This window comes from Drosophila hydei, unplaced genomic scaffold, assembly GCF_003285905.1.
Source record: "Drosophila hydei strain 15085-1641.00,03,60 unplaced genomic scaffold, DhydRS2 tig00000271-arrow-arrow-pilon, whole genome shotgun sequence".
Lineage (NCBI taxonomy): Eukaryota > Metazoa > Arthropoda > Insecta > Diptera > Drosophilidae > Drosophila > Drosophila hydei.
In genome coordinates this window covers 1,966,964-1,993,369 of record NW_022045701.1, presented here as the reverse complement: position 1 = coordinate 1,993,369, position 26,406 = coordinate 1,966,964, and the positions used below count along the sequence as shown (strand labels likewise).

Below are 26,406 nucleotides of genomic sequence, written 5' to 3'. Positions count from 1 at the left end.
ATCTCAGCATCTATAAGAGCTAGACATTTTTTTTGTAGGTTCGTGTATAGCACGCGCAGGTCAAGTTTGTTTCAAATATTCGATAAATATTCGCATTTAATTGTTATCGAATAAAAACTTTATTGAAATGCAGTAAATAAATTATATCTCGAACGTCTTAAGAGCTAGAGCCAAATTTTGTATTTAGTCTTATGTATATTTTGTGCAATTTTGATTTTTGTTGGATTTTGGATACCGGCTCCAAATTCCCCCAAATTCTTAAAATTTAAGTTTTGTTGGAACTAGGGCCACTATGTGAAGGCGTTTGCATCTCAACCAAGCCAATAGGATATGTAGATCATATGCTGAAAATTTCATTAAAATCCATTAAGTAAAACAGAAGTTATTAAACAAAACGTTTGGTCAATTTGCAAAAGCACATGTCAGCAGCGCCACGCGCACGCATTTTTCCTATGCGTGTGCAAGTTAACAACCAAGTTAACGAACAACCCTCGCGTTAAGTTCGGAGCAACCCACGCAGCTAGAACATCAACGTATCGGATTTCGGTTGCACTGCGAACGCAACGTCTGCAAAATATGCTATTGCGGGCATTAGCAGTTTTCGTTATATGTCGCAATCGCAGACATTGTAGCGCTAACATAAATATGCCGGCATAGCTCCGCGCGGCCGACAGCCCATGGCGTGATCTTTATATAATATGTATTTAGGTTTGGATTCATATTTCCCTTTTATGTACTTAGCTTTAGTCTTTTATTCATTTCATTGTCACGATCAGTTCTGTTCCAATAACGTAAGCTAACGCACGTTGAATAAACATTGCTCCGGCAATTGGCCGTATAATCTTGACTTATTAATTAATATATCACTGAGCCACAAGGCCAGTGATCTGATACTTAACTGTATCTCAACCTAATCTACATTATCAACTAACAACCTGGATCTACCCGACGGCATCCCCTTACGAGGACCACTGGAGCGGATAGACCTAAATAACTGGCGCCCAACGGGATTAACATCTAAGCACCCACACCATAAGAACATGTAAGTGACTGTTCAGTGACAAAAGAAAAAAATTAAAAATTCCGATAAATATAAAACAAAGTGGCAGCGTGAACGTAGGCGCAAGGTGACGTAATACATAAATCTGTTGAATTATTTCAAACCAAAGTATCCATACAAACCGCTTTACATAACTAACTCTATAAAATATAAACTGTGTGCGGGTTTATTGTCATTTCGATTGTTTTCTCTCTTATTGTTGGATTTTCGCCAACTGCTAACGAGTTGGACCTATAGGAATATTAAAGTGGAAATCGATAGCGACGAAGAATATAGTTTAGGCTTTGCACCCCGTACATCAAACCAAACAGAAATGGACCCAGAAACAGTTAAAGCTTTCATAGACAACGCTATCAGCAGCGCACTAGCACGCGAACAACAAATTAGAAATGAAATGCATGCCGAAATTCAAGCATTGAGAGATCAAGTGAGCTCACTTAGAGTAGAAACACCTCAAGTTCAAGTATATGAAAGCGTAACGATCGATCCCAACATTAGATGCGAAGTTAGACTAGACGTTGCTAAATCGGTACCGAATTTTAGTGGTGACCACGAAGAATATGTGTCTTGGAGACAAGCTGCCGTAGAGGCATATCAAATTTTCAAACGATATGATGGAAGTGAAACCCATTACCAAGCAGTGGCTATATTAAAAAACAAAGTGTGTGGCACAGCACGCTCAGTGCTCACATCCCACAATACTGTGCTCAACTTCAATGCAATCATCGCTAGACTTGATTGCACATACGCGGACAAAATGTCCCTGCGTGTCCTCAGACAGCGATTAGAATTGGTTAGGCAAGGTGACCTAGACATAATGCAATATTATGACGAAGTCGAGAAAACACTCACGCTCGTTACAAACAAAATTGTCATGACACATAATGAACAGGCAGCAGCTATCCTCAATGCAGAAATTAGGAATGATGTCCTGCATGCTTTTATGGCAGGCCTTAGGAGGCCTCTCAAAGCATTGGTCATACCGGCACAGCCTAAAGATTTGCCATCCGCTTTAGCGTTGGCTCGCGAGGCTGAGAACAGCATAGAAAGAAGCATGTTTGCTGCGACCTATGCCAAAGCAATCGAAGATAGGAACCACTCGAGGGAGCCTAATAAGCAAGGAAATAATTCTATACCAAAACAGGGAAAATATTTCGAGAAAAATCCACACTTCAAACAAAACCAAAATAAAACCCAACAAAGCGAACCCGGACCAAGTTCAAGCAACAGGCCCAACAACTCTAACCAAGGTCAGAGCCAGGCGCAACCCATGGACATCGATCCATCAACTTCAAAGTTTAGACAACCGACTAATTGGGGTAAACCTCAGAGTAACCCCACATACGGCGAAGCTCAAAAGAGACAGAACACGTCAGAACGTGTGTCAGGGCAAAGACGCCAAAGAATCAATAATGTAACTCAACAGAACTCTAACCAAGAGGATCAAGACTACACAAGTGCAGCAGAAGCTGCAGTTGCTGAGGCCTCCGATGAGAGTGATTCGCTAGGAGACAATGACCTATTGAATTTTTTAGAGATCGCTCCAAATTGCCGTTCGTCGAGCGACAATTGGCTGGCAAAACATTGAAAATCCTAATCGACACTGGGGCGGCAAAAAATTATGTAAAACCCGTAAAGGAGTTAAAAAACATAACACCTGTCGACACCCCATTCACTGTGAACTCCATACACGGGTCCAGTAAAATTAAAGAAAAATGTTCCATGAAAATTTTTGGAAAAAGTGCCCCATTTTTTATTTTAGACACTCTTGACACTTTTGATGCTGTAATAGGCTTCGATTTATTGACACAAGCAGGGGTAAATCTAAATTTAAACAATAATAATATCACCTACGGCAATACGACGGAGGTGTTGCAGCACCACCTATGCGATAATGTACACTTTACACGCATAGATGGCATAGTAGTCCCCGATAATGTAAGGGACAAGTTTAAAAATGTCATACTGAAAAGGATTGGCACATTTTCGACCTCTAACGAGGCACTGCCGTTTAACACATCGGTTGTGGCCACAATCCGCACCATTGACGACAAAGAGGTATACTCAAAACTATACCCATACCCGGCAAGCGTAGCCGATTTTGTTAGCAACGAAATCGCTCAATTACTAAAAAATGGCATTATAAAACCATCACGGTCTGCATACAACAGCCCTGCATGGGTTGTTGATAAAAAAGGTACAGACGCAAACGGCAACAAAAATAAGCGACTCGTCATCGATTTCCGAAAGTTAAACGAGCGAACCATCGCCGATAGGTACCCAATGCCGAGCATCCCAATGATTCTAGCCAATCTTGGAAAAGCGAAATTTTTCACAACACTAGATTTGAAATCTGGATACCACCAGATTTATCTAAATGAAAGAGATCGCGAAAAAACGGCATTTTCGGTAAATGGCGGAAAATACGAATTCTGCCGGCTACCCTTTTGGTTGAAAAAGGCGGGAAGCATCTTTCAAAGAGCAATCGATGATGTATTAAGAGAACAAATCGGAAAAATATGCTACGTCTATGTTGATGACGTGATAATATTTTCTGAAAACGAAACGGACCATGTCAAACACATTGACATAGTTCTCCAACAGCTTTACGACGCCAACATGAGGGTCTCTAAAGAGAAGACTAAATTCTTTAAAGAGAGCGTTGAATATTTAGGTTTCATTGTCTCAAGCAATGGAGCAAAAACTGATCCCGAAAAAGTCAAAGCGATCCAAGAATTCCCTGAACCAAAAAACCTCTTCGCATTAAGATCGTTTTTGGGACTTGCTAGTTACTACAGGGTGTTTATTAAAGACTTTGTGTCAATTGCGAGACCTTTAACTAACATGCTTAAGGGCGAAAACGGCATGGTAAGCAAACACATGTCCAAAAAGGTTCCAATTGACTTTGACAATACACAACACAGATAATAATAAGAGCAACTATAGAATATAATAGAACAATTCATTCAGTTACAGAACAGAGACTATAGACGTCATTCACTCTCAAAATATCGAGTTACAACATAATATCAAAGACAGGATAATCAAAGCCCAGCAAGATCAACTCATCAGATATAACACAAATAGGCAAAATAGGGTATTCGATGTAGGTGAAAAAGTATTCGTAAAAAACAACAAGAGGTTAGGAAACAAGCTGACCCCATTATGTTCTGAGGGACACATACAAGCAGACCTAGGGACGGCTGTACTTATTAAGGGGAGGGTGGTCCATAAGGACAACCTTAAATAAACTACAACATTTTTTTGGTTCCACACAGTTAATATAACTTCGCTTCACATTTCCTACAGGTTGACCATCATAATACTGTCAATTCTAACCGCAACGGGGGCGCGCATCACCGACTTCTCAAATGCGAAATACATTCCTGTGCTAGACGGTAGTGTTCTACTATGGGAGCAAAGTAAATTCATACGACACTCGACTAACTTGACAGAATTCTCAGCCATCATAGACGATACCATAAAATTATCCGAACTATTTCCCCTCTCTCACATGCGAAAGCTTTTAGAAGGAGACATAGAACACGTCCAAAACTTATTGTCCACTCTAACAATACACCACAGGATAGCAAGAAGTTTAGACTTCCTAGGCACAGCACTAAAAGTAATAGCTGGAACGCCTGATGCGTCTGACTTGGAGAAAATTCGAAATTCGGAAACACAATTAATAGAATCAAACAATAGACAAATTGTAATCAACACAGAAACTCAGAAACAAATCAACCTGCTCACAGAGTCAGTTAATAGAATAATCAAAGCTAAAAAGACTGAAATGGTTGACACCCCACACTTGTATGAAACACTTTTAGCAAGAAATAGAATGCTTATCACAGAAATTCAAAACCTTATGCTTACAATTACGCTTGCCAAATCAGATATAATAAATCCAACTATTTTTGATCATAAAGCTTAAAATCTATTTTCACTGAACAGCTCACAGAGGTCTCCATAGTTAGTTTAATGGCAGTATCAAAAATTAAAATATTTCAATCCGACAGCACCCTTCATATAATTATAGAATACCCTAATATAAGATTTGTTTGTAAAAAGATCATAATTTTTCCGGTGGCACATCAAAACACCGTGCTACAATTACACGATAACATAGTAGCTGAATGCAAGGACGGAGTGAAAGCTGCCACCGATTGCGTCACAACTAACCACGCAACATTTTGCAAGCTAGCCGCGCATGATACATGCGCCCGCGGATTACACTCAGGCGAATCAGCCATATGCCGAACGCAGCCCAGTCACCTGGAACCTATGACAAGGGTTGACGAAGGAATGATCATCATCAACCAGCCTGCGAGCGTTAGTATAGATGGAAGCCCCACAATATATGTCAGGGGAACTAATCTCATAACGTTTGAGCGCAACGCCATGGTAAACGACACCACGTATCTCAACCACGATAAAACTGTCGATATGGTTCCTTGCATTCCGACTTCACCTTTACTGAACATTACGGGACACGATCACGTGCTAAGCGTACCCCTACTTCTGCGAATGAATGAACACAACCTGCACGCCATTAGGGAATTAAGCGACGACATGTCATCTAACGGATCTCCCAAGTTCTGGTTCGCCATTGGAGTAATTATCAGCCTCCTGTTCTGTAGCCTCATCGTAGTTGGCCTATGTTGTTATCGGAAGAACACCTCGATTAAGTTGCAGAGATTCATCCAGGAGTTGCGCATCACCGAGGACGGCAATGAACTTAAAGGGGGAATAGTTAACAACCAAGTTAACGAACAACCCTCGCGTTAAGTTCGGAGCAACCCACGCAGCTAAAACATCAACGTATCGGATTTCGGTTGCACTGCGAATGCAACGTCTGCAAAATATGCTATTGCGGGCATTAGCAGTTTTCGTTATATGTCGCAATCGCAGACATTGTAGCGCTAACATAAATATGCCGGCATAGCTCCGCGCGGCCGACAGCCCATGGCGTGATCTTTATATAATATGTATTTAGGTTTGGATTCATATTTCCCTTTTATGTACTTAGCTTTAGTCTTTTATTCATTTCATTGTCACGATCAGTTCTGTTCCAATAACGTAAGCTAACGCACGTTGAATAAACATTGCTCCGGCAATTGGCCGTATAATCTTGACTTATTAATTAATATATCACTGAGCCACAAGGCCAGTGATCTGATACTTAACTGTATCTCAACCTAATCTACATTATCAACTAACAACCTGGATCTACCCGACGGCATCCCCTTACGAGGACCACTGGAGCGGATAGACCTAAATAACTTGCACACATACATTCAAATGCGTGTATTCTTTTCTATTCCAAGAATTGAAATTGCGCTTGAATTGTGCTGAATTATTAGCTGCTACTTATGTTCAAATTTGCAACAGCTCGCATAAGAAGAGCAGTGGCTGCGTTGGTAGAGGCGGCGCTAGTATGCAGCTCGGTCCGGGGTTCGAGACCAGTGGAGATGAAAAATTTTTTATTGCTTTTTTTTTTTTTAATTATGAAGTGGCGGTGTTGGTAGAGTTGGTGCACGTTGCGCAAATAATCCGGGTTCGAAACCTGGTCACGCAATGTCGATTTTTATTTGTTTTCTTTTTTTTTTGAATACTCGATACAAACTACGGAAAATTAAAAAAACTCAGAGGACTGGGATCAGGGTATCTCCTAGTCGGGCACCCCGACTAGAGCTTTCTTACTTGTTTTTTTTTTTTTTGTTTTCGCTAGGTATATGTTTTAACTAATTGACACGACGTTAATTATAACACATTGTTTTGAACTTGGTCCTTTTGACTTTGTGATCATGTTTATATAAAAGTTTTGTTTCATGCTTTGTACTATGAATTTCTAATGTCACTCGGGCCGGTCTGTAGTCAACTATACTTTAGCGACCAGCAACGAAGATGCGCAGTGTGAGAACCCCACACGATTAGACGAAAATTGACAAAGTATTTTTTAAGTGCAGTTAATTGATAAAACAAAGAGCTAAAAAATGTGAGCATGTAATAACGTAATAATATAAGTATTTCCTGATGAATTAAATCTATAGTAGCAGATCTCGACTGACGTGTCAATAATCGAAAGTCTTCAAAGTTAGCTGATTATCTTTCTGTTGACTCCATGTCACGCACCTGGATGGTGATTAGTCCGTTCCTTTCTCATGCGGACACCTTCCCCAGTCATACACGAATATTTCTCGATTTTTCCGTGCGGCAATTGCGACGATTCGAATACATTAGCCTACCAAGCATTATTTCATACGTTGTTATTCTAAAATTTTAAAAGAAGATCTATAGCACTCAAAAGTCAAATTTGTTTAAAATAATGACTTATCCAATGTACATGAAACCTAATTAAATGTTTATCATATTCAGTTCATATTCATGTCTTTGAAGCTTAATTATGCTTTTTGTTTATTTTATATTTAAAATACCATCTCCTCACAAAAATGGTTGAAATGGAAATTATGTTCCAAAAATAACTAATATGTGAATAGGGTTTAATTTGTTTTGATATACCACTGCTTGTTAACACATGTTTAAATCATAATAGAACAAAGACATATAATAGCAATTTTCATGAAACAGGCTCGAACAGTATAGATCGCTGTAGCTCATTCTTTTGTATTCAACATACAGTGGACCAATAATGTCTTCGTACAGCAATAATTTTTTTCTTTGGCAACGAATAAGTGATACAAGATAGGCAAAAATTAAAAATTTAAATTTACAGATTTATTAACTAATATTTTAACAATTTGGAAAAAAATAATATCCCCCATACCATCACACCACCACCACTATGCTTTACTATCTTAATTGTGTTTTTTGGATCTAGTGCCTCTCCAGCTCTTCTCCACACAAGCAGTCGTCCATCTGATCCAAATATATTAAACTTTGATTCGTCTGAGAATAATATATGACGCCAGAACTCAATTGGTGCATTTTTGTACTGATGAGCAAACTCCAAACGTTTTTTACTATTATCCTTACTTATAAATGGTTTTCGTTTGGGAGTGCACGACTTATACCCGCTAGCAACTATGGCTTTTCGAATAGTTTCTGGATGCACTTCCTTGTTCGATGACTTCAAAAGCTCTGCACTTATCATATTTTTACTAATAAATGGATCTGAGGATACCATTCGTTTTATATTCAGCTGATCCGAGCTTGTCAAAATTTTCGGTCGTCCTGATTTTTGCTTATTTTCTACTCGCCCTTCATATTTAAACCTTCCAATGACAGATTGTACTGTAGAACGACTTCGACCAATTATTTCCGCAATTTCCGAATAGGATTTTTGTTGCTTAACATGCATACTTAAAATAATATGGCATTCTTCAATTGTTAAATGTTTTCCTGGCATTTTTAATCAGTTTTTGTCCACTCGCCAACTAAATGTACATAAAAAATACTTCGAATTTATTTCGCTATGCGTAAAATACATAAGCAACATTTCGCAAAAAACCGTTATCATTTTCGCTTTTTGTCTGCAGTTAAAGTTCTAGGAAAGTACGCTGTACGAAGACTATTGGAGACACTCCCAGATCGAAATGATGGGATCCAATTTCAAAAAGAAAAATTTAAAGTATCCAAAATCAGCCTATAAATATAGCGACAACCAGTAATAAGATTATGTGATGATCATCGGACTACAAAAATGTATTGCACAATAAAAAGTCTGCGATGAGCATCAGCAATCAGGCATCAGGCAATAAAACGTAACGAGCCAGATTCTTCAAAGAGGTACAGCGGCATCAATATCAAAATTGAAAATCTACTATTTTGACGTTTTTCAACCAATTATGTACACCATAAAATTGTCAAAGTGAAGAAAAGGTTCGACGCACAGCATCATTATTGTTCGTTGCCAACAGGTGAAACAATCGCTGGTCACGTGTAAGTTAGTACTTATTGAAATGTCACGCTGAGCCAAAGAAAAAAAATTATTTCAAAATTGTTTTTTCTGAGAAGCTGAGAAGCAGATCAACTATTCGACTTCACGCGTCATCTTTACCATCGACGCAATACATTGTCTGCTCGTAAAGTTACAAATACTTAACGGAACCTATTAACCACGGAACCTATTAAGCCTTGACTTTTCATAAAATCAATTGCTATCATTGCTAGAATTTCGAAAATATATATTTACTTTTGTTTTAGATTATACAGTATTTGATCTATTTGACGCAAGTCACAGACGAAATGTTCAAATTATTAATTTAAATGTGTAATTGCATCTGTTTTTCTGTAAGTAATATATATGGGTGTAAGTAATATATATATTTATTATATATATATTTATTTATTAATTCTTCGGGGATCTACATATAAACAAATTTTCTGAGATCAACTGCAGATAGAAAAACGGGTATATATATATTGTATATCATCGAAGAATCAATAAATATTCATGTCATCGAACTGCAGTTATTGAATAATATCGCTTAAATTTTTCAAAGAGGAATCTACAAATTTTTAATTTACTTTCATGTAGATTCTTAACAGTTTTTGGTTTTACAGTAACTAAATATTCGAAGATAGACACCCTCATATTGCTTAGATGTATGTAATTTTTTAAGCCAATAAAGAAGGCCACTAGTAATTGGGTCGTTAAATTTAGAGTTATAAGCTTTTAAAATGTAGAATATACAAAGTTAAACACTCCTCTTTCTGCGTATTACAGAGAATTGAATAACTATTACGACTAATTTCTCAAAGGCTACTAAAAATAAAATAAAACAAGTAATCAAGCTCTAGTCGGGGTACCCGATTAAGAGATATTCTGAATTTATTCCTATTGTAATATTTCCCATAGCTTGTATCGAACATAAAAAAAAACAATTACAACCGAAATTAGGACACCAAAATGAAATTTTCAGCATATGATCTACATATTATATCGGAGTAATTGTCAGCTAAGTAAAAATTCAAACTCCTCCTTCTGCCTGTTACATACAGTTAACAAAATCAGGGTATAATGAAAAAAATCTACGAACTCCCTTTTTTTGGGTAAAATATGATACCTGTGCGTTAACGAAATGGAAGCACGACGTTGCTCGATTAAGTTTGCTGTTGGAATCCGTAAGCACGCCTCTGCACAATCTTTGGTTGCCTGATGTCGTATGCAAAAGTTCCGTTGCATACGTTCCAAAACTTCACAGCTTTCTGAATTGCTATTTTAACAGTTAACTTATTATATACTAATAGATTGTTTGATCATTTACCTGTTAAACGGCATTGATAGCTCATCGACATTAGTACTACTGGACCGAGAAGGTAATAGAACAGCTATATTTATATTATTAGGTGGAATCACAGGTACATCAGATGCTAAACTTATATTTGGCTCATCCCATGGACATATAAAAATATCTGATAGTGCTGGCTGGATATCCACAGAAGTGTCTAATTGAACGAGTTTTATGTTCGGTGATTCTCTGCGTTACATGAAAACAACCATTTTAGAATATATAATATATTTAGCAGTTAGTTCAATAGAGTGGATGAGTAATTCTTTCAGATAATTGGACTTAGTTTACATTTTTTAGTTTGTGTGCGTTCTCGTTTCCAACAAGTAAGAAAATTCAAGTCGGGGTGCCCGACTAGGAGATACCCTGAACCCTGTTCTGTCCGCGTCTGTTTGATATTTTTACATAGCTTGTATCGAGCATAAAAAAGAAGTCAAAACATACCCTAGAACACCAAGATTCGAACCACTTTACCAATTAAAAAACAAAAAACGTCCCGCCGCCGCCATTGCACACAAAGCTTCTCGGCAACAAGCGCCGCACTGCACTGCACTGCTTGTGTAAGAAGTTAAAAATCACAATTAAAGTAGCAGCTTTCAGTTCAAACACAATTCAATCGTAATTTCGAATGTCTTCGAATATAAAAGAATGTACGCATTTGTGAAGGAAAAATGCGCACGCTTGGCCAAATGTTGGCCAAACTATTCCGTTTTACTCAACGGATTTGAATGAAATTGTTATATGATCTGCATATTCTGTCGAAGTACTCGTCTGCTTAGTAAAACTGCAAACTCCTTTACATATTGGTTCTATTTCCAACTAAACTTAATTTAAAGAGCTGGCGTGCAAATTATAACAAAATAAGAATTGTAGAAAATATACAGAAAGCTTAATACAAAATCATTGGAGATATAAATAATAACTATATATCGACCATGTTTTTAATCGATAACTATAAAATAAAAACAGTTATCGATTATTTGAAACAAACTGGCTACGCGCGGGTTATACCGGGACCTATATAATTTCGAGACTTTACCTTTGATATGGACAGACGAGCAGGTGGACGGACGGACAGCCAGACGGAAAGGTCTCAATAAACTCGACTTGTCATCCGGATCAAGAATATATATATTTTATAGGCCCTGACGCCTCCTTTTATAGAATTAAAACAACATCATTAAACCTTTATTTCCCATTTTCAATGGGTTTAGGGTATAAAAAGTATTTTTTGCCCATTGAATATTATAACTAAATATTATTGATTTGGAATTGGTGATCCAAAAACAGTAGAGCTACTTAACACGTGGACTTTGACATAGGACAATATGATTGAAATTCTGATAACATTTTTTACTATTTTTACTTAATGCGCCGTGCTGATCAACAATATATATTTTTATGAGGTATCTCATACATTCTTCTGCCTACTGCATGCAATGTGCACAAAAAGATTACATGCTGTACTCAGAATTTCAATGAACCAATAGTATGACCGAGTACAACTGTATCTTTGCTAGTTTTACAATTGCAATTTCGAAATATAGCAATTGGCTTACTGTTGACCTTCTCAGATCGACTAAAAATAGAAATCCACGCTTAAGTGGGAATGGAAAATCCTATTTACCGCTGACATGCCAACCATATCGGGCACTAGATTACTGGGTGCCAGTTATACCAACTCACCAAAGACCGCCAGTAACATAGACACACCATTAACACCTGGCTAAAAAGATGGAATGTGATGATCAATTTTAAGAATTTAACTCTAACCACTTTTGCGTTAAGAAGAGGAGACTGTTCTTCCGTCCAATTGGACGGATCTACTTCCCTTAGCAGTGAATGCTGCTTAACAAAAAACGAACCCGGATGCCTTCCCTAATTAACAAAAAAGCAATTCACTACAAGACTGAAGAATCATCTCTGGTTTGTCGGAAAAAGATCTACCTTACGGCTGCGCGTCAAGCTACTAGGATACCACCAGCATACTATAACATTATAAGAATATTACAACACTGCATTTTGAATATTTTTAACCGATAACAGTGTAACTGAAATAGCTATTGGTTATTTGAAGCAAAATTGATATGCGCATGGTACATAACTACAAATAAGTCTAAAGCTCTTATTTGTTCTGAGATCTACGCATTCATACATACGGACAGAAAAGACTGACGGGCACATACACAATACATAGTTTTTGTCGTCAAAAAATTTTTAAAGTTCTGATTTTGTTCAGGCGTGCAAATACAGCATATTCAATAATTCTACGTTTGCCGTCTATGCCCTCAACCACTTGCAAGGAGTCCAATAAGAATAGATCAAATTACATGCTTAGAATTTAAAATTAGACATACCAACGCTGAGTCTTACACACTCAGTATAGATAAGTTACATTTAAGGGATCAAATACGTTTGAGTTCGGGTATAAGAACTATAGCTCAAACGAGTAAAGATCATAACACAACTGACCACCACCACAATGGCGTTTACCTTTTTATGTGTACAATCTACAAGGCTACGTTTGTGATAAGTGTAAAAGTGAAGTGAAAAATTGTTTAAAAAATTTTCTTTGGCTTACCAATTCGAGCTGTGAGTAGAGGCACAGCACGATCAGCCAGGAGATCAAAACAAAAACACCTCCAACCTATCAAGCCAAAGACTAAATCAGGAACAAATTTTCACACGAAACAACACAATCAAAATGCTGTCGGAAAAAACTCTGGAGTTGCTTAAAAAGCAATCAGAGATCTATGACAAGATCCGGCAGAGCATCACAAACAAGGATGAGTTTACTGCCAATAATCTAACGCTGATTATTTGTATTATGAATGTAATTGTTGTTGTTGTCATTAATCTTAGTTTCTAGAGTGAGTAGATTGTATATGTGTAAATGACTGTATTGGGATTGCCCCGTTCCTTATTCGTATTTTCAACGGTTTCTTTTAATCTTTTTACGATTCACTACACTGTCTAACTTGTATTGTTTTTGATTGACTTCTTCTAGTATTGATGTTTTTTGGTTCGTACAATGGTGTAGGTGTGGGGAGTCTTTTCATGATGTTTGTGTCATAGTTGGTCAGGTTAACAACGTGTTCCAATGCTCTTAATCCGGCGATATCTCTTGAAGTCTCCGCATTTATGAACAAGATTGGTTGTTTACTGTCCAATAGCTAGAAGTCTAAGAGCTGTCCATGTAGTGTTGTGCGTATGTAAATCAGTTTGTAGTGTTAGTTAGTCGTTAAATGGTTTTGCGAATTTTTTTTTTTATGTATTTTTTGGTTTCTGGCTGTTATAACAGGGTCGGGCCGCTATCTTCTTTAACTTTGTGTTTTGTAAATCTAGCTGTTAATTTATTGCGTCAATTTTTTCGCCTGAAGACAACGTCGTTTTCTTCTAAAGTGGGTGGGTTAGGTATATTGTCGTTGGTTTTTTCTACAAGTTTGATTTTAGCTTGATGCATTTTCTTTTGTAATTGAGAATAGATTTTGGCGCGGAATTCGTTGAATTTAGTTAGGTAATAATGCTCGTTATTTATCTTAATTGCAAATAGTTCAAAGGGTGTGGTTTGTACTAGAATGTACGGCGTTATTGTATGTGATTAGGCATTCTGTCAAGATTTCATCATGTTCTATTTTTGATTTTGTCTGTTTAAATTTGTCTTCGATGAGTCTATAGATTTCTGTCAGAGTCGAGTGGAATCTTTCGATGGGCGAGTTGTTTGAGGACTGTTGAAAGGAGGTCGTATTGTCGTTTTGTATATTGTATTGTCCGCAAAAATCACTGAATAGTTTCCCTGAAAATTCTGTGCCTTGGTCGTAGACAAGTTTTTGTGGTATGCCGAAAAGGCTGAAAAAGGGATTCAGGTTCTTAACAATGTTGACTGTATTTCTGCTTAGGAGGGGGTAGGCTTGTGTGAATTTAGCAAATTTATCTATTATAGTTAGATTACAATTGTTATTTATTGTGTAGACGTCTAGGTGAACTATCTTTAAAGGCATGTTAGGTGTTTCGGTTAGTAGTTGGGGAACTGGTTGAGGTTGTCTGTCGTACTTTAGAGTTAAACAAGTGTCACAGTTTTTTATGAGGTTTGTTATTTTGCTTTCATTTGTGGGAAATAGTACTGTCGTTTGAGGTGTGCATACGTGTCGTCGATGCCCCTATGATTGTTGTCAATGTGATATTTTTCAATAGTTTTAGTTTGGTCTTCTGTGCCAGTGATGTCTTCGAGTAGGGATTCACAACGTACAATTTTGTATAGTTTATTGTCGGAGAAATATTTATTGAAGGATTCTTTAATGAGTTGAAAAATATCATCCGTTGTGAGTACTGCAACTACTTTGCGTGGTTTTAAAATTAGTTTCAGCATTTTGGTTACTTCTGTCAAGTTGTATGTTTGTCGGGTTATTGTTTGTCTTAGCTTGTTTTTGAAAGTTGCCATTGAAGTGATGTTAGGATGTTGTCCACTCTTTATAATGCATTGGGTACTGAAATCGTTAATGACGTTCTTTGTAGGTACACTACTTTCGAGCTGGTCTTAGCTATTGTCTTTCTGATTTAGGTGTATTTCTATTCTGCTGAGGGCGTCAGCAATGACATTTTGTGACCCTTTTTTGTATATAACGTCAAAGTCGAATTCGTTAAGGCGAAGCTTCCAACGAACCAACTTTGAGCTAGGATCTTTAAAGTTCATAAGCCACGTTAGTGGTCTATGATCTGTTACGATCGTAAACTTTTTGCCAAAAAGGTATGGCCGGAAATACTTGGTTGCCCATACAATCGCTAGCATTTCTTTTTCAACCGTTGAGTAATTTACTTCAACTTCCGTCAGAGTTCTGCTGGCGAAGCATATTGGTCTGTCATTGTTTAAGCGTACCTGTGACAAAACGGCACCTAGAGCAAAGTTATTTGCATCTGTCGTTAGGGTGAATGGCCTTTCGTAGTCGGGATATTTAAGTATGGGGTCGTTGCAAAGGAGGGTTTTTTAGAGCTAGAATGCGTCCAAGAAATCTTGATCTATAACAATGGGCTTTATCCCTTTTAATTGGGTTTGGAAATTTTCGCGAAGTCCTTAATAAATTTACGATAGTACCCGAGCAAACCTAGGAAAGACTTAATGTCTGCGATTTTTGGGTAATGGAAAACTTTTTACAGCCTCAATTTTTGTTGGGTTTGGTTTTATCCCATCCTGTGTAACAATGTGTCCAAGGAACTCGAGTTCTTTTTTTAGGAAGTGGCATTTTGAAGATTTAATTTTTAGGTTTGCCTTCCTAAGCTTGGAGAATATTATTGAAATATCATTTATTGTAGTTGTTGTTGTAGTGATTTTGAAAAAATAATATCATCTAAATACACTAGACATATGTTTCCTATGGAGTCGCTCAAAACGTTATCCATCACCCTTTGGAATGTGGCTGGAGCGTTTTTTAATCCGAAAGGCTCTCGGAACTCGAAGTGTCTACTGTCTACAGAAAACGCAGTTTTTGGGATGTCTGCGGAACTCAACTGGATTTGGTGGAATCCGCTGGCCAAGTCTAGTGTTGTGAAATAAGATTCCTTACCAACATTATCTAAAATTTCACTAATGTTTGGCATTGGGTATCGATCAGAAATTGTTTTTTCGTTAAGCTTTCTGAAATCAATAACGAGTCGCCATTTCTGTTGTATCTCTTTCTCTGTTTTCTTTGGAACAACCCATGCGGGTGCACTCCAAGACAAAAAACTATTTCTTATTAGTTTTTGATCAATAAGTTCAGAAATTTGTATCTTTATTTCTTGTTTATGAATAAATGGCTGACGATAAGACTTAACGTGGATTGGAATATTACCTGTAGTTGGGATCGAGTGTGTTATTTCGCTACAGAAGGTTAGTTGGGTGACTTCTTTATAAAATATGTCTGAAAACTCTGAGCAAATTTGGATGAGATGTGATTTCTCCTCTTTATTTAGGTTTTCCGTACTCAGAATGTTGGGTTTAGACTGCGTAAGGCCTTCGAGGGTTGGTGCATTCACAAGGTTGTGGAAGTGGATGAACTCGTTGTTATTGAAAGGTTGTGTGGGTAAGGGGTCTTTAATGCAAACAACTTGATCGCCGGTTGATTCGTTGACCAATTCGAGGTTTGCAACACCTTTGGTAGCAGTGTATAATCCACCAGAAATGGTAAAGTGTTTTCCTAGTATTGTATTTGGTAAGTAGAAGTCGCCGTCTGGCGTTTGGACTGGCAAAGGTAATAATGTCTTGCTAGAGCTACAAATTTCGTAGACGTGAATGGTAGTGTCGACTTTCGTGAAGATGGGTAAAGTCACAAGAGGGGTTACTAGCTGTCGTGTTGGTAAGTCAATTTTTTGCACTTAGTTTTGTTAGTATGTCCATACCTAGAATGCCGTTAAAGAAGGTGTGGAATTTGAAAATTAATAGTTGTATGTTTGTTGACTCGTTGAATTCTTTGAATAGAGGAATATTTGTAGAGTTTGTAATTTCGTGACTGCTAAGAACAGTATTTATTCTAATGGGTAAGTCTAGTGTTGTCATCTTGTCTATCGTTATTAGATTTGGTTCAATAAAAGAAAAGAGTTTGTTGATCCAGTATCTAACAGGAATTTTAATGGTGTATTATTAAACGAAGTTATTATTTGTATGGTAGACATGCTTTGTATTTAGGTAGAGTCAAATATTTTTCGGGGGCGGAGAGGCAGTTGTAAAAAAATTTGTGGAATCGTTGATGTTGCATGAATTAGTGTCTTGCGTTACTATATTGCTTAAATGTCTCTGCTCATTGTTGCTAAAAGGGTTTTGAGGTTGGTTATTATAATTATTTGATCGTGGGTTGTCTGTGTTATAAGGGATATGGTTGTTATTGTGTTGTCCATTGTGACTTGATTTTTGATTGTAGTGACTGTAATTGTTAGACCTCTGGTTGTTATAATTATAGTTTCGGCGTCCGTCAGTGTATCTCGGTTTTGAGTACGTAAGTTCAATGTGACATATTTCGTATGCCCGTTCTAAAGTACTGGGGTCTCTAGCCCTGATAACCGATCGGAGAGGATCGCGTAGTTCCATAACGAATACATTAAGGGCAACGTCGTTGTACAGTCGTTTCTTTATAGCTTGACCCTCTGGGCTTTCGGTACTGTTTCTGAGCAAAGAGTAAAGTTGCTCCCTGATTTTGGATATGCCGAAGAAAAGTTTCCCCAAAGATAGGCCATCTTGGAGAGTCTGCATTTCCATAAGGTAGCTTCGGATTTTTGTTGCCATACAGCCTATACAAATTTTCATTGATATTATCCCACACTTGGCTGGTGTTAGCTAGTGTCAATCCCTCGTCAGCTCTTCCTATTATTGTATTACGAATAGCTCGGAGCACAAGTTGTTCGTAAGGTGTTTGATCCGTGCCCCTGATTAACATAATAATTTCTTTGACGTTTGTAATAAATTTGTCCAATGTTGTTGGTGTTCCGTCAAATGTTGGTAGTTCTTTTACAAAGGCTAAAATGTCGGTCGGAGTGAGTATTGTGCAGATGTTTGTGGTACCACTAACAGTTGGGGTTAGCGGGACCGAAGATCTACCCGAGTCCATTCTTGCTTGTGAGGCTTGAATCGTTTCCTGGTGGGTCATCTCAACTATTTCTTCTTGTTCGGCTACTAGCGGAAGATTTTGGCTGCTAGGTCCTGACCTAGTTCTTCCCTTAGTATTTGGGAGAATCTTTGGAAATAATATTTTTGACATTGACATTTTGTTTGTTTGTGTGGAGATCGGGTTGTAGCCTCGAACTCAGTGTGTTGTCTGTAATCTGTGTGATAATTATGAAAATAGTTTATATTTCTGTATATATGTATAGGATTGTTTGTAACGACAGACTATGAAATTGTGCATTTTTTTTTATATAGCTTATGTATGCGTTTATGTAATGCAATGTAATGTAACTTCCATCGTGAGAATTAGTGAAATACAGTTGTCAAAGTTGTCGTGTATATGTATATGACAATGGTGGCGTGGTATTTGTCCTTTATTTCGGCAGCGACTTCAATTAATGTGATTCACTACGTAGCAAACGGCACCGTTATCTTTAACCATTTGGAAACCACAAGGTTAATATGTTTCATGCGTGTGTATATTGTTTTGTTTCTATTCAATCGTATGTATGCATATGTATATGTATATTGAATTTTATGTTTAATTTTTTTTTTTGCACATTTTCATGTTTGCCGCTACATACCCTTACAGTATTAGTAGTAATGTTGTTGGTAACATTGATTTCCGCTGTTTTCCGTTGTTTTTCCGGCTGCGCCAGTTACCATCCCGAGCGTATGGGCGATGCCACCGTGGCCGAGGTTATGTGTTACAATCGTTGGTGTAAATAAAACGCTTTAATTTTAATTGTGTTCGTGGTTTTATGTTTAATTTTTGTTGCTTAATTAATGTGCTCCGTTCAATGTCCAGCATGAGAGTGTTCTTTGTTCTCTGGCAGTCGTAGGTTTTTGCTTTTATTCGCGCCGAACTTCACTCGGCGCCAGACGCTGAAACGGGACTTTTTCCAAGCTACAGCGCTAGATAGGCTGATGCAAAATTTGTCTCTTCTTGAGAAAATGTCCGAAAACGCATTAACTCAATGTAGCTGCGCACATATATTTTTTTAGCGTGCACCGTCGCGGCGTCAGTGTCTTCAGCTACTTATGGTCCGTTATGTTGAATGTGTCCGAGTTGGCACTCATGGTCGTAGTTAGCTTTTGTTGCGAAGGGGCTTAGGTGGGAACAGCGTAGTATTATCCGTTGTTAACTCTGGCGACTGCGCTCATCCAGATTAAAAATAAGTCTCGAAAATACGAGCAGCTAAAGGCTCTGATAGATGGAGGCTCCTAAAAAACCTTAATATCTGAAGAAGCCGCACAACAATTAAAACTGCGCAGAACCAAACGGAAAGTGGAAGTTCGAGAAATTTTGCAAAATGTGAAATTCTTAAAAATAGTGTTCGCTTAGCAATCAAACCCAAGTTTAAAAGCAAATTCGTCACTAAAACACAGCACTTGTTATGCAAAAACTTCAGAGAGCTCTTCCGACCAAAAAAAAGTGAGATGAATGTCAAAAGGGATAGGAATATCTGCGAGCTAGCAGACCCACATTTTAACGAGCCCCTTAAAAATGATATTGTTATTGGCGTTGATTTACTTCCCCTAATAATGTTGGGAAAACTAAAGAAAATCAACAAAACCCTAGGACATAAGAAACAAACTTGGAGCGCATCAACAACGATGAGCCTGGACGTCCCAGAGATCTGCAAAGCATCGAAAAATTGGGATGCTTTACAGACGAAGACACAGGAAACGGATTAAGAGGAGAAACTAGAAGCAGCAACTGCTATCTGTCACATTTGGCCTCCGAAGAATGTTCAGGCATGAACATACAGCATATTACGTCTACGCCCTAAACCACTATAAGAATAGATCAAATGACATGCTTAGAATCTAAAATTAGACATAGCAACGCTGAGCCTTACACACTCAGCATAGATAAGTTTCATTTAAGGGATGAAATACGCTTGAGTACGGTTATAAGAACTCTAGTTCAAACTAATAACGATTATTACAAAACTGAATGCCATCACTGTCAAGTGTATTCCCTGATTAAGAATGAACGCAATTATAAACTTTCTAACAGATCATGCGCTCTGCTTACTGCGTCAAGATTATACGTTTCGAATTTCAAGTCTATATTTGGTGGACACAGCGCCTAGTCAAATATATTTACTTTATCTGCCTGTTACATGCATTTTCACAAGACCATTATATTATACTCTTATCAATGAATAAAAATAAAAGCATAACATGATTTCGTATCTTCACAATCAAATTATATTTTAAACCTAATATCGAGTTTGCCAAGAAGAGAGCCAACGCCTCTAATTGGCAAAATACGGATAGTACCTCAAAAGACGTAAGCCATGTGCTTTTATAACTGAAGGTTGACTGTTCATTAATCGACTACATTGAAACAGGAAAGTTTTTTGAAACAACTTGCTGTAGCTAACATAAAAAACTGAAATCGAATCATATATATCCAATACTCGAGAAACATTTAAGAGGGTGCCCGAAATTTTATGCATTTATTTAAAAAAAAAACACACGCGGTTACAATTTTGTACATGCACACCTAAATATATGGCAGATACGGTTTTACACTTACACTTCTAAAGATTCCTTAGGAAGAGCCAAAACTAATATGTCTTTGCGTACTAGAGTGTGGAAAATCGAAAAAATTGTATCTTCTACAGTTTAACGTGTAGAACTGGATATTTGACGACAAAGTTCCTGCTGACCTCCTCTATTGATTTACCAAAACTTATATCTATATATATATGCTTCTTTAAATTGTAGAAGCTCGGTAAAAAAATATATTTTCTAAATTGTACGAGCTGGCAATGTTTTGACCGCAAATGACTATTATGTAGTCGTTAATGCCGGACTGCAGCATTTTTGTATATTTTTACTAGGAACGATTAATATCAATAAATCAAACAACTTGGATTGGTATAACTTCGCCGATTGAGGATGGAATAGAACTGATATTTATCAAATTATAATAGATCTTACCTGTAAGAAAGCTCACATACATTATTTTGCGAATGAGAGTGCGGCACTTTGGAACTACCACTCTTATCGACAGCAATGACTGCTAGCTCAAGCGCCGAGCCAGAAAGACTGCGGTCGCTACCGCGACGTCGCGCTAGATTACCTGAAGGTGGTGTATTGGTAACAGGACAAATACCGCAAGCTGTACCGGCTGTAGATGTGTTCTTAGTCACCTCGCCTACATTTGGTTGACTTGAAAGGGCGGCAGTCATCTTCTTTTTCGCTCCACTCACGGTTCCAAAATTAAAGAAACGTTTTTTATGCGATGGCTGGATGCCACTATCAATAAGTCGTTTGTAGTGATCTGAACGTATAAAGCGTGGATAGCAATCTTTCTTTAAAAGAAGCATGTAAATATGCTCTGAGGCAGAGTCAAAAGTGAATCGCGAAGGATTTTGAAGACCACGTAGGACGCTTTCCATGGTTTTGCCATCGATATTAATTTCGCAAGGCGCTCCAGGTTTAAGGAACTCTCTGAAAATAAAAATTTTTATTATGCTTCCATTTATGCGGGTAAGAATTTTCTCACTCAAATATCTCGTTAACATTGCGCGCCACTTGCGAGTGAGCTGCTCGACGAAGACGATTGACTGCAATCCAGAATCGTATGTTTTCGTGAGAGTACTCTTTTTCTAAAAACATAGTAAACTCCTGCAACCCTGTGGGATCAGACACAAGTTCTTCTATAGAAATAGCCCATCGTTTTACACGCTTTTCTGTAGGTATGTCCACAAACGTATTGTTTAGCTGCCAAAATGTAATATCCTCAGTTACCCAAGGATTGGAAGGCAGCGCTGGCTGCAAAAAGAAATCGTACTCGTAAAACGTCTCCGAGTAGCTAACAAGCGATTCACAGGCTTGTGACATTTTCATTCGTGTTCTATTTAGGGTTTTGCTCAGAAATTCCACTTCACGTTGTATATCATCAACAGTCTTTTTTTTGTTAGGTTTCTGGCCCTGACGATCTCGTGACGGCACCGGACACGGCTCAAGTGGTGTAAATTGCCCAGGTGGTGGACGGTGTACGCGCCAATAAGCACGCTCTTGTGAGTCGCCTACAATTTTGTCCCCTTTCTTACGCTCCTTGGCAAGGCGTACTTGCTCCTCTGCTTGCATTGAAATAAAGTCCCACTTGCCTTTAAGGTTCTTGTGGAGCGAGGCGAAAGCCTCAGCCTCGTAATCCTCTAATGCATGGCGCTGTTTATTACGAAGTGAACGTTTTGCCAAATAAATAGCATATTCCACATTGTCCGGTGCCTTGTGTTGCCAGGGCCAGTAGTAAGGAGTCTGGAAGCGATAAAGAGATGAGTCGTCTTTAACTGTCAGAGTCTTCGAATCATTGACGGGGAAAAAGTAGCCATGTAGGCACAGCTGATTGGCAATGTTTAATGCCTCCGACTCCTCTATTTGGAGATGGTCCATAAGCCATTCAATTAAATCATACCCTGTGTGGTAATAAAATAGCGTATCTAAAGTTGCAATCCTTATTAGATTAAATGTCGTACTTACCCATAAAAGCATATGGAATAGATGTAAGAAACATCTTTTGCTGACGAACTGGCACACCATGCTCCTGATCTTGCATTTCCCGTACTAGAACCTCCATCTAAAAAATGCAAAAATATTTGGCAAGTCAGTACGTCTTGTTAAGTGATTCCATAACTGTTGTCTTAAACGACATGCTCTTTAAAATAATAATAAAATTAGTCAGATCTAAATATTTATTTAAAACAAAGAATTTTTATAGCTAGGTTATTGGTTACATTGAACGAGGTGGCAATTTGTCTACAATTTTGAATCTGGAAGATAAGTTTTTTGTTGGATCTGAAAAGAGGTTCCGTGTGTCACTACATATGAGTTTATTAGACTACACAGTATGCTCAAAAAATAAGGGGACTTTTTATTTAAATCATGAAACACGTAACACCATCAATTAAACATTGATAGCATTAGAAAGGTACAGGTATACGCGCTTTTTAATGACATTATTTTTTGTTCTTGTGTCGTAAAAATACAACGGAACCAAAAGCAAATGTTAAGTTTTGTTTTAAACTTGGAAAAACATTTAGTGAGACGAACGAGTTGATGCAAAAAGTGTATGTTGATGATTGGTTACCTCTTTCGAAAGTTTATTAGTGTTTTTTTTTATCGATTTATAAATGGTCGTGAAGATTTGAATAATGATTAATGATGAAAGTCCTGGTCGTCCAAAAGTAATTAATCTTGCTGAATTGGTGAAAAAGTCCCCGAAATCATTGCTGTCGACGGTAATTTCACTGTTAGAATGTTGGATGAAAAATTAAATGCATCTACTGGTACTATTTGGACTATTTTAACTGACGATTTGGGTAAAAATAACGCTCGTGTATAGCATTGTAAAGACATCATTTCAACAGCTGAAAACAATTCAGGTTTTTTTGATCCGATCATAAGTGGACTCTTTTAACTGACAATTCGGGTAAAAATATCGCTCGTGTGTAGCATTGTAAAGACATCATTTCAACAGTTGAAAACATTTCAGATTTTTTTTATTTGATCATAAGTGGTGATGAAGTATGGCGCTTTAAATATGACCTTGAAACTAAGAGTCAATCTGTGTTTTCAGTCCAGAATGAAGACAATGTTGATCACGTTTTACGATTCCAATGATATTGTAAAAAGGAATTTGTTCCAGAAGGTCAAATTGTTGATGGAGAATACTATTTACTATTTACCACTTCCCAAAACCAAAAAAGTTCGTGACTATTTTCTGTTCCTGCACATATGAAGTGTCCCATATATGACTCCCCCATTCTTAATAAAAGTACCTTTGATCAAATGGATACAACAGGTTATAGAGAGTGGTTTTCCTCAACTACAATATTTTGAATTTCGGTTTGCTCTTTGGAGTTACTTGTACATCCCAATTGAAAATAGGAAATCAGGGTATAATAGTTTTGTGCAAATGTATGTCCGTATGTGTGAATGATCTCAGCATCTATAAGACCTAGAGACTTGAAATTTTTTTTGTAGGTCCGTGTATAGCACGCGCATATCAAGTTTGTCTGAAACATTCGATAAGTGTTCCCGGCTTATTGTTATTGAATAAAAACATGATCGAAATGTAGTTATTAAATTATATTTCGTACGTCTTAAGAGCTAGAGCCTCCAAATTTTGTATTTAGTTTTATATTATATTATATTATGCAATTTTGAATTTTTTTAGTTTTTGGATACCTGCTTCTAAATTCACCAAATTCTTAAAATTGAGGTTCAGTTAGAAATAGGGCCATTGTGTGAAGGCGTTTGCATCTCTACTAAGCCAATAGAATATGTAGATCATATGCTGAAAATGTCATTTAAATCCATTAAGAACCTAACAGAATTTACTAAGCAAAACGTTTGGCCAATTTACAAAAGCACATATCAGCAGCGCCAATGGCACGTATTTATGCGTGTATTATTTTTTATTCGAAGAATCGAAATTGCGATTGAATTGTGCTTCATTATGAGCTGATGCCAAAGTTCAAATTTACAACTCTTCTCTCAAGAGGTGAATTCGCAAGAGGTGAATTAGCGGTGTTGGAAGAGTCGGCGCTCGTAAGTGGCTAATCCCAGGGTCTGATCCCGGCTGCGTAAGAAGATTTTTTATTTTTTTTTTAAATTTTTTTTAATTATGAGGTGGCGGAGGTATGCGCGCTGCGTAGAAATTGTGGGTTCGAATTTTGGTGTCGTTTCCATTTTATTTATTTTTTTAAATACTCGATAGGAATGGGATCAGGGTATCTCCTAGTCGGACACCCCGACTAGAGTTTTCTTGTTACTTAACAATTAGGTTTTGTGGTAGTACCCTGAATTTATATATTGAATACAATGATAACAAAATAGTTGTAACAAATTATAGCAATAGTTTTATATATATAATTGTGATATAATATTTCTTTCTTTTGTGTGTAGGACATTGCTTTTAGTTTAGTAATGTTGTTTGTAATGTTGTTTTTTTTGTTTCACTGAACAATCGGAGATTATTACTTGTTGTTGCCCTATATTATTAATTTATTGTCAACGAAGCTTAAATTTAAGTTTGTCTTGAATAAAAAATAATGCACACATGTGAATGTTGAATGAGTTACATATTTACTAACTGCATTTTAAGCAAGATCTTAAGAGTTATCGCACACATAGCTGTACGGACTTTCTAATAGTCTGAGATCGATGCGTTTATACATACAGGCAGACGGACAGTCAGACGGACAGGACTAAATCGACTAAGCTTGTCTTCCTGATTAAGAACATATAAAGTTATGGGGCCTGCTATTCCTCTGTCTGTCTGTAAAACACACTTTAACAAAACCATTATTCCCTGATTCTTAACAATTCTTAACTATAGCTGGTCAAGTTCAACTTCAATCGCGTTACAAAATTGCACGCAGCCGACTTCACACAAAGAAAGTAATTATTATTTTTGTTTCCGGTTGTATCTTCGCCAGACTAAGACCGACGTGATCACACGGAAATAAAGCATCTATCATTAATACAATCTTAATACTTTACTTAATTGGCCACCAACAGACAAACGAGCCTATGCCGTTTATACCCTACGGATTAGTTCTTAGCTAAGAGATAAAATGTAATCGCTGTGTAAAAATAGGGTATTTCTAGCAGACTGAATAATTAAGCAATCAAACTGTCATAATCGGAATAAAGTGAAATTTTATCAAAGTACTCATAACTTCGTATGCGAACTTGTTGGCAACCAATAGATAATTATTTTTCTTTGGTTATTTCTCTTTGGTGAAAATATATAACGAGAAAATTCCTTTATTCGATTTTGATTGTGACATGCAAAACCACAGAAATTCTTTTGGTTATTACGCATTAATTCGTTTAATTTGTTCACCCAATGGTGCAGAGTTAAATGAGTAGTGACGATACGGGCTCACTAGACTTTTTGAGATAATTAATTAAGACATTAATTCCAATTTACCAAAACGAGATAACATGAACGCTGAACAGTGCAATCACCAATGCCGCAGTTTATGCAGCCTTACGTGCCCAGAAAACAGATTTTGAACAAAGATTACAGGAATTGACAGACCGTGTTAGTCAGGTGACAGTAATTCAGCTAAACATAAAAGAGTATGAGGATGTTTCAATAGTGAAGTCTGTCCCGGAGTTTAATGGCACACAAGATCAATACGTGACTTGGCGCCAAGTACCAAAGGCTGCCTACAAACTGTATAGTGACTGATAGGAACATTTTCATTTAACACAAAGTTGAATTTCGACGCTATTATTAACAGAATAGATTTTACCTATGCAGACAAGCGTCCAGTACATTTAGGCAAACAAAAGATGAGAACCCTTAGACAGGGTAATATGACGGTATTGGACTTTTACGATGATGTTGAGATAAGGCTCACACTCCTTACCAACAAAACTATTATGTCATATGATGCGGCTATTGGTATTGGAATTTTGGATAA

General features: G+C 37.3%; 1 protein-coding gene across 10 annotated transcripts in view; it reads right to left on the bottom strand.

The window, feature by feature from the left end:
- LOC111598378 (regulator of G-protein signaling 7) overlaps positions 1–26,406 on the bottom strand; it is a 53,969-nt gene that overhangs the window by 5,802 nt on the left and 21,761 nt on the right. For 5 of the 10 annotated variants that reach the window (XM_030223727.1, XM_030223726.1, XM_030223729.1 and 2 more), the window contains 5 exons: positions 22,451–22,547; positions 21,471–22,386; positions 20,903–21,415; positions 10,291–10,503; positions 10,090–10,239 (listed from right to left, as the gene is read on the bottom strand). In XM_030223727.1, the coding sequence (XP_030079587.1) occupies positions 10,090–10,239; positions 10,291–10,503; positions 20,903–21,415; positions 21,471–22,386; positions 22,451–22,547 (1,889 nt within the window). Of the gene's footprint in view, positions 1–10,089; positions 10,240–10,290; positions 10,504–19,058; positions 19,189–20,902; positions 21,416–21,470; positions 22,387–22,450; positions 22,548–26,406 lie in introns of those variants that run through there. The other 5 variants (XM_030223733.1, XM_030223732.1, XM_030223731.1 and 2 more) reach the window with 3 other exon arrangements.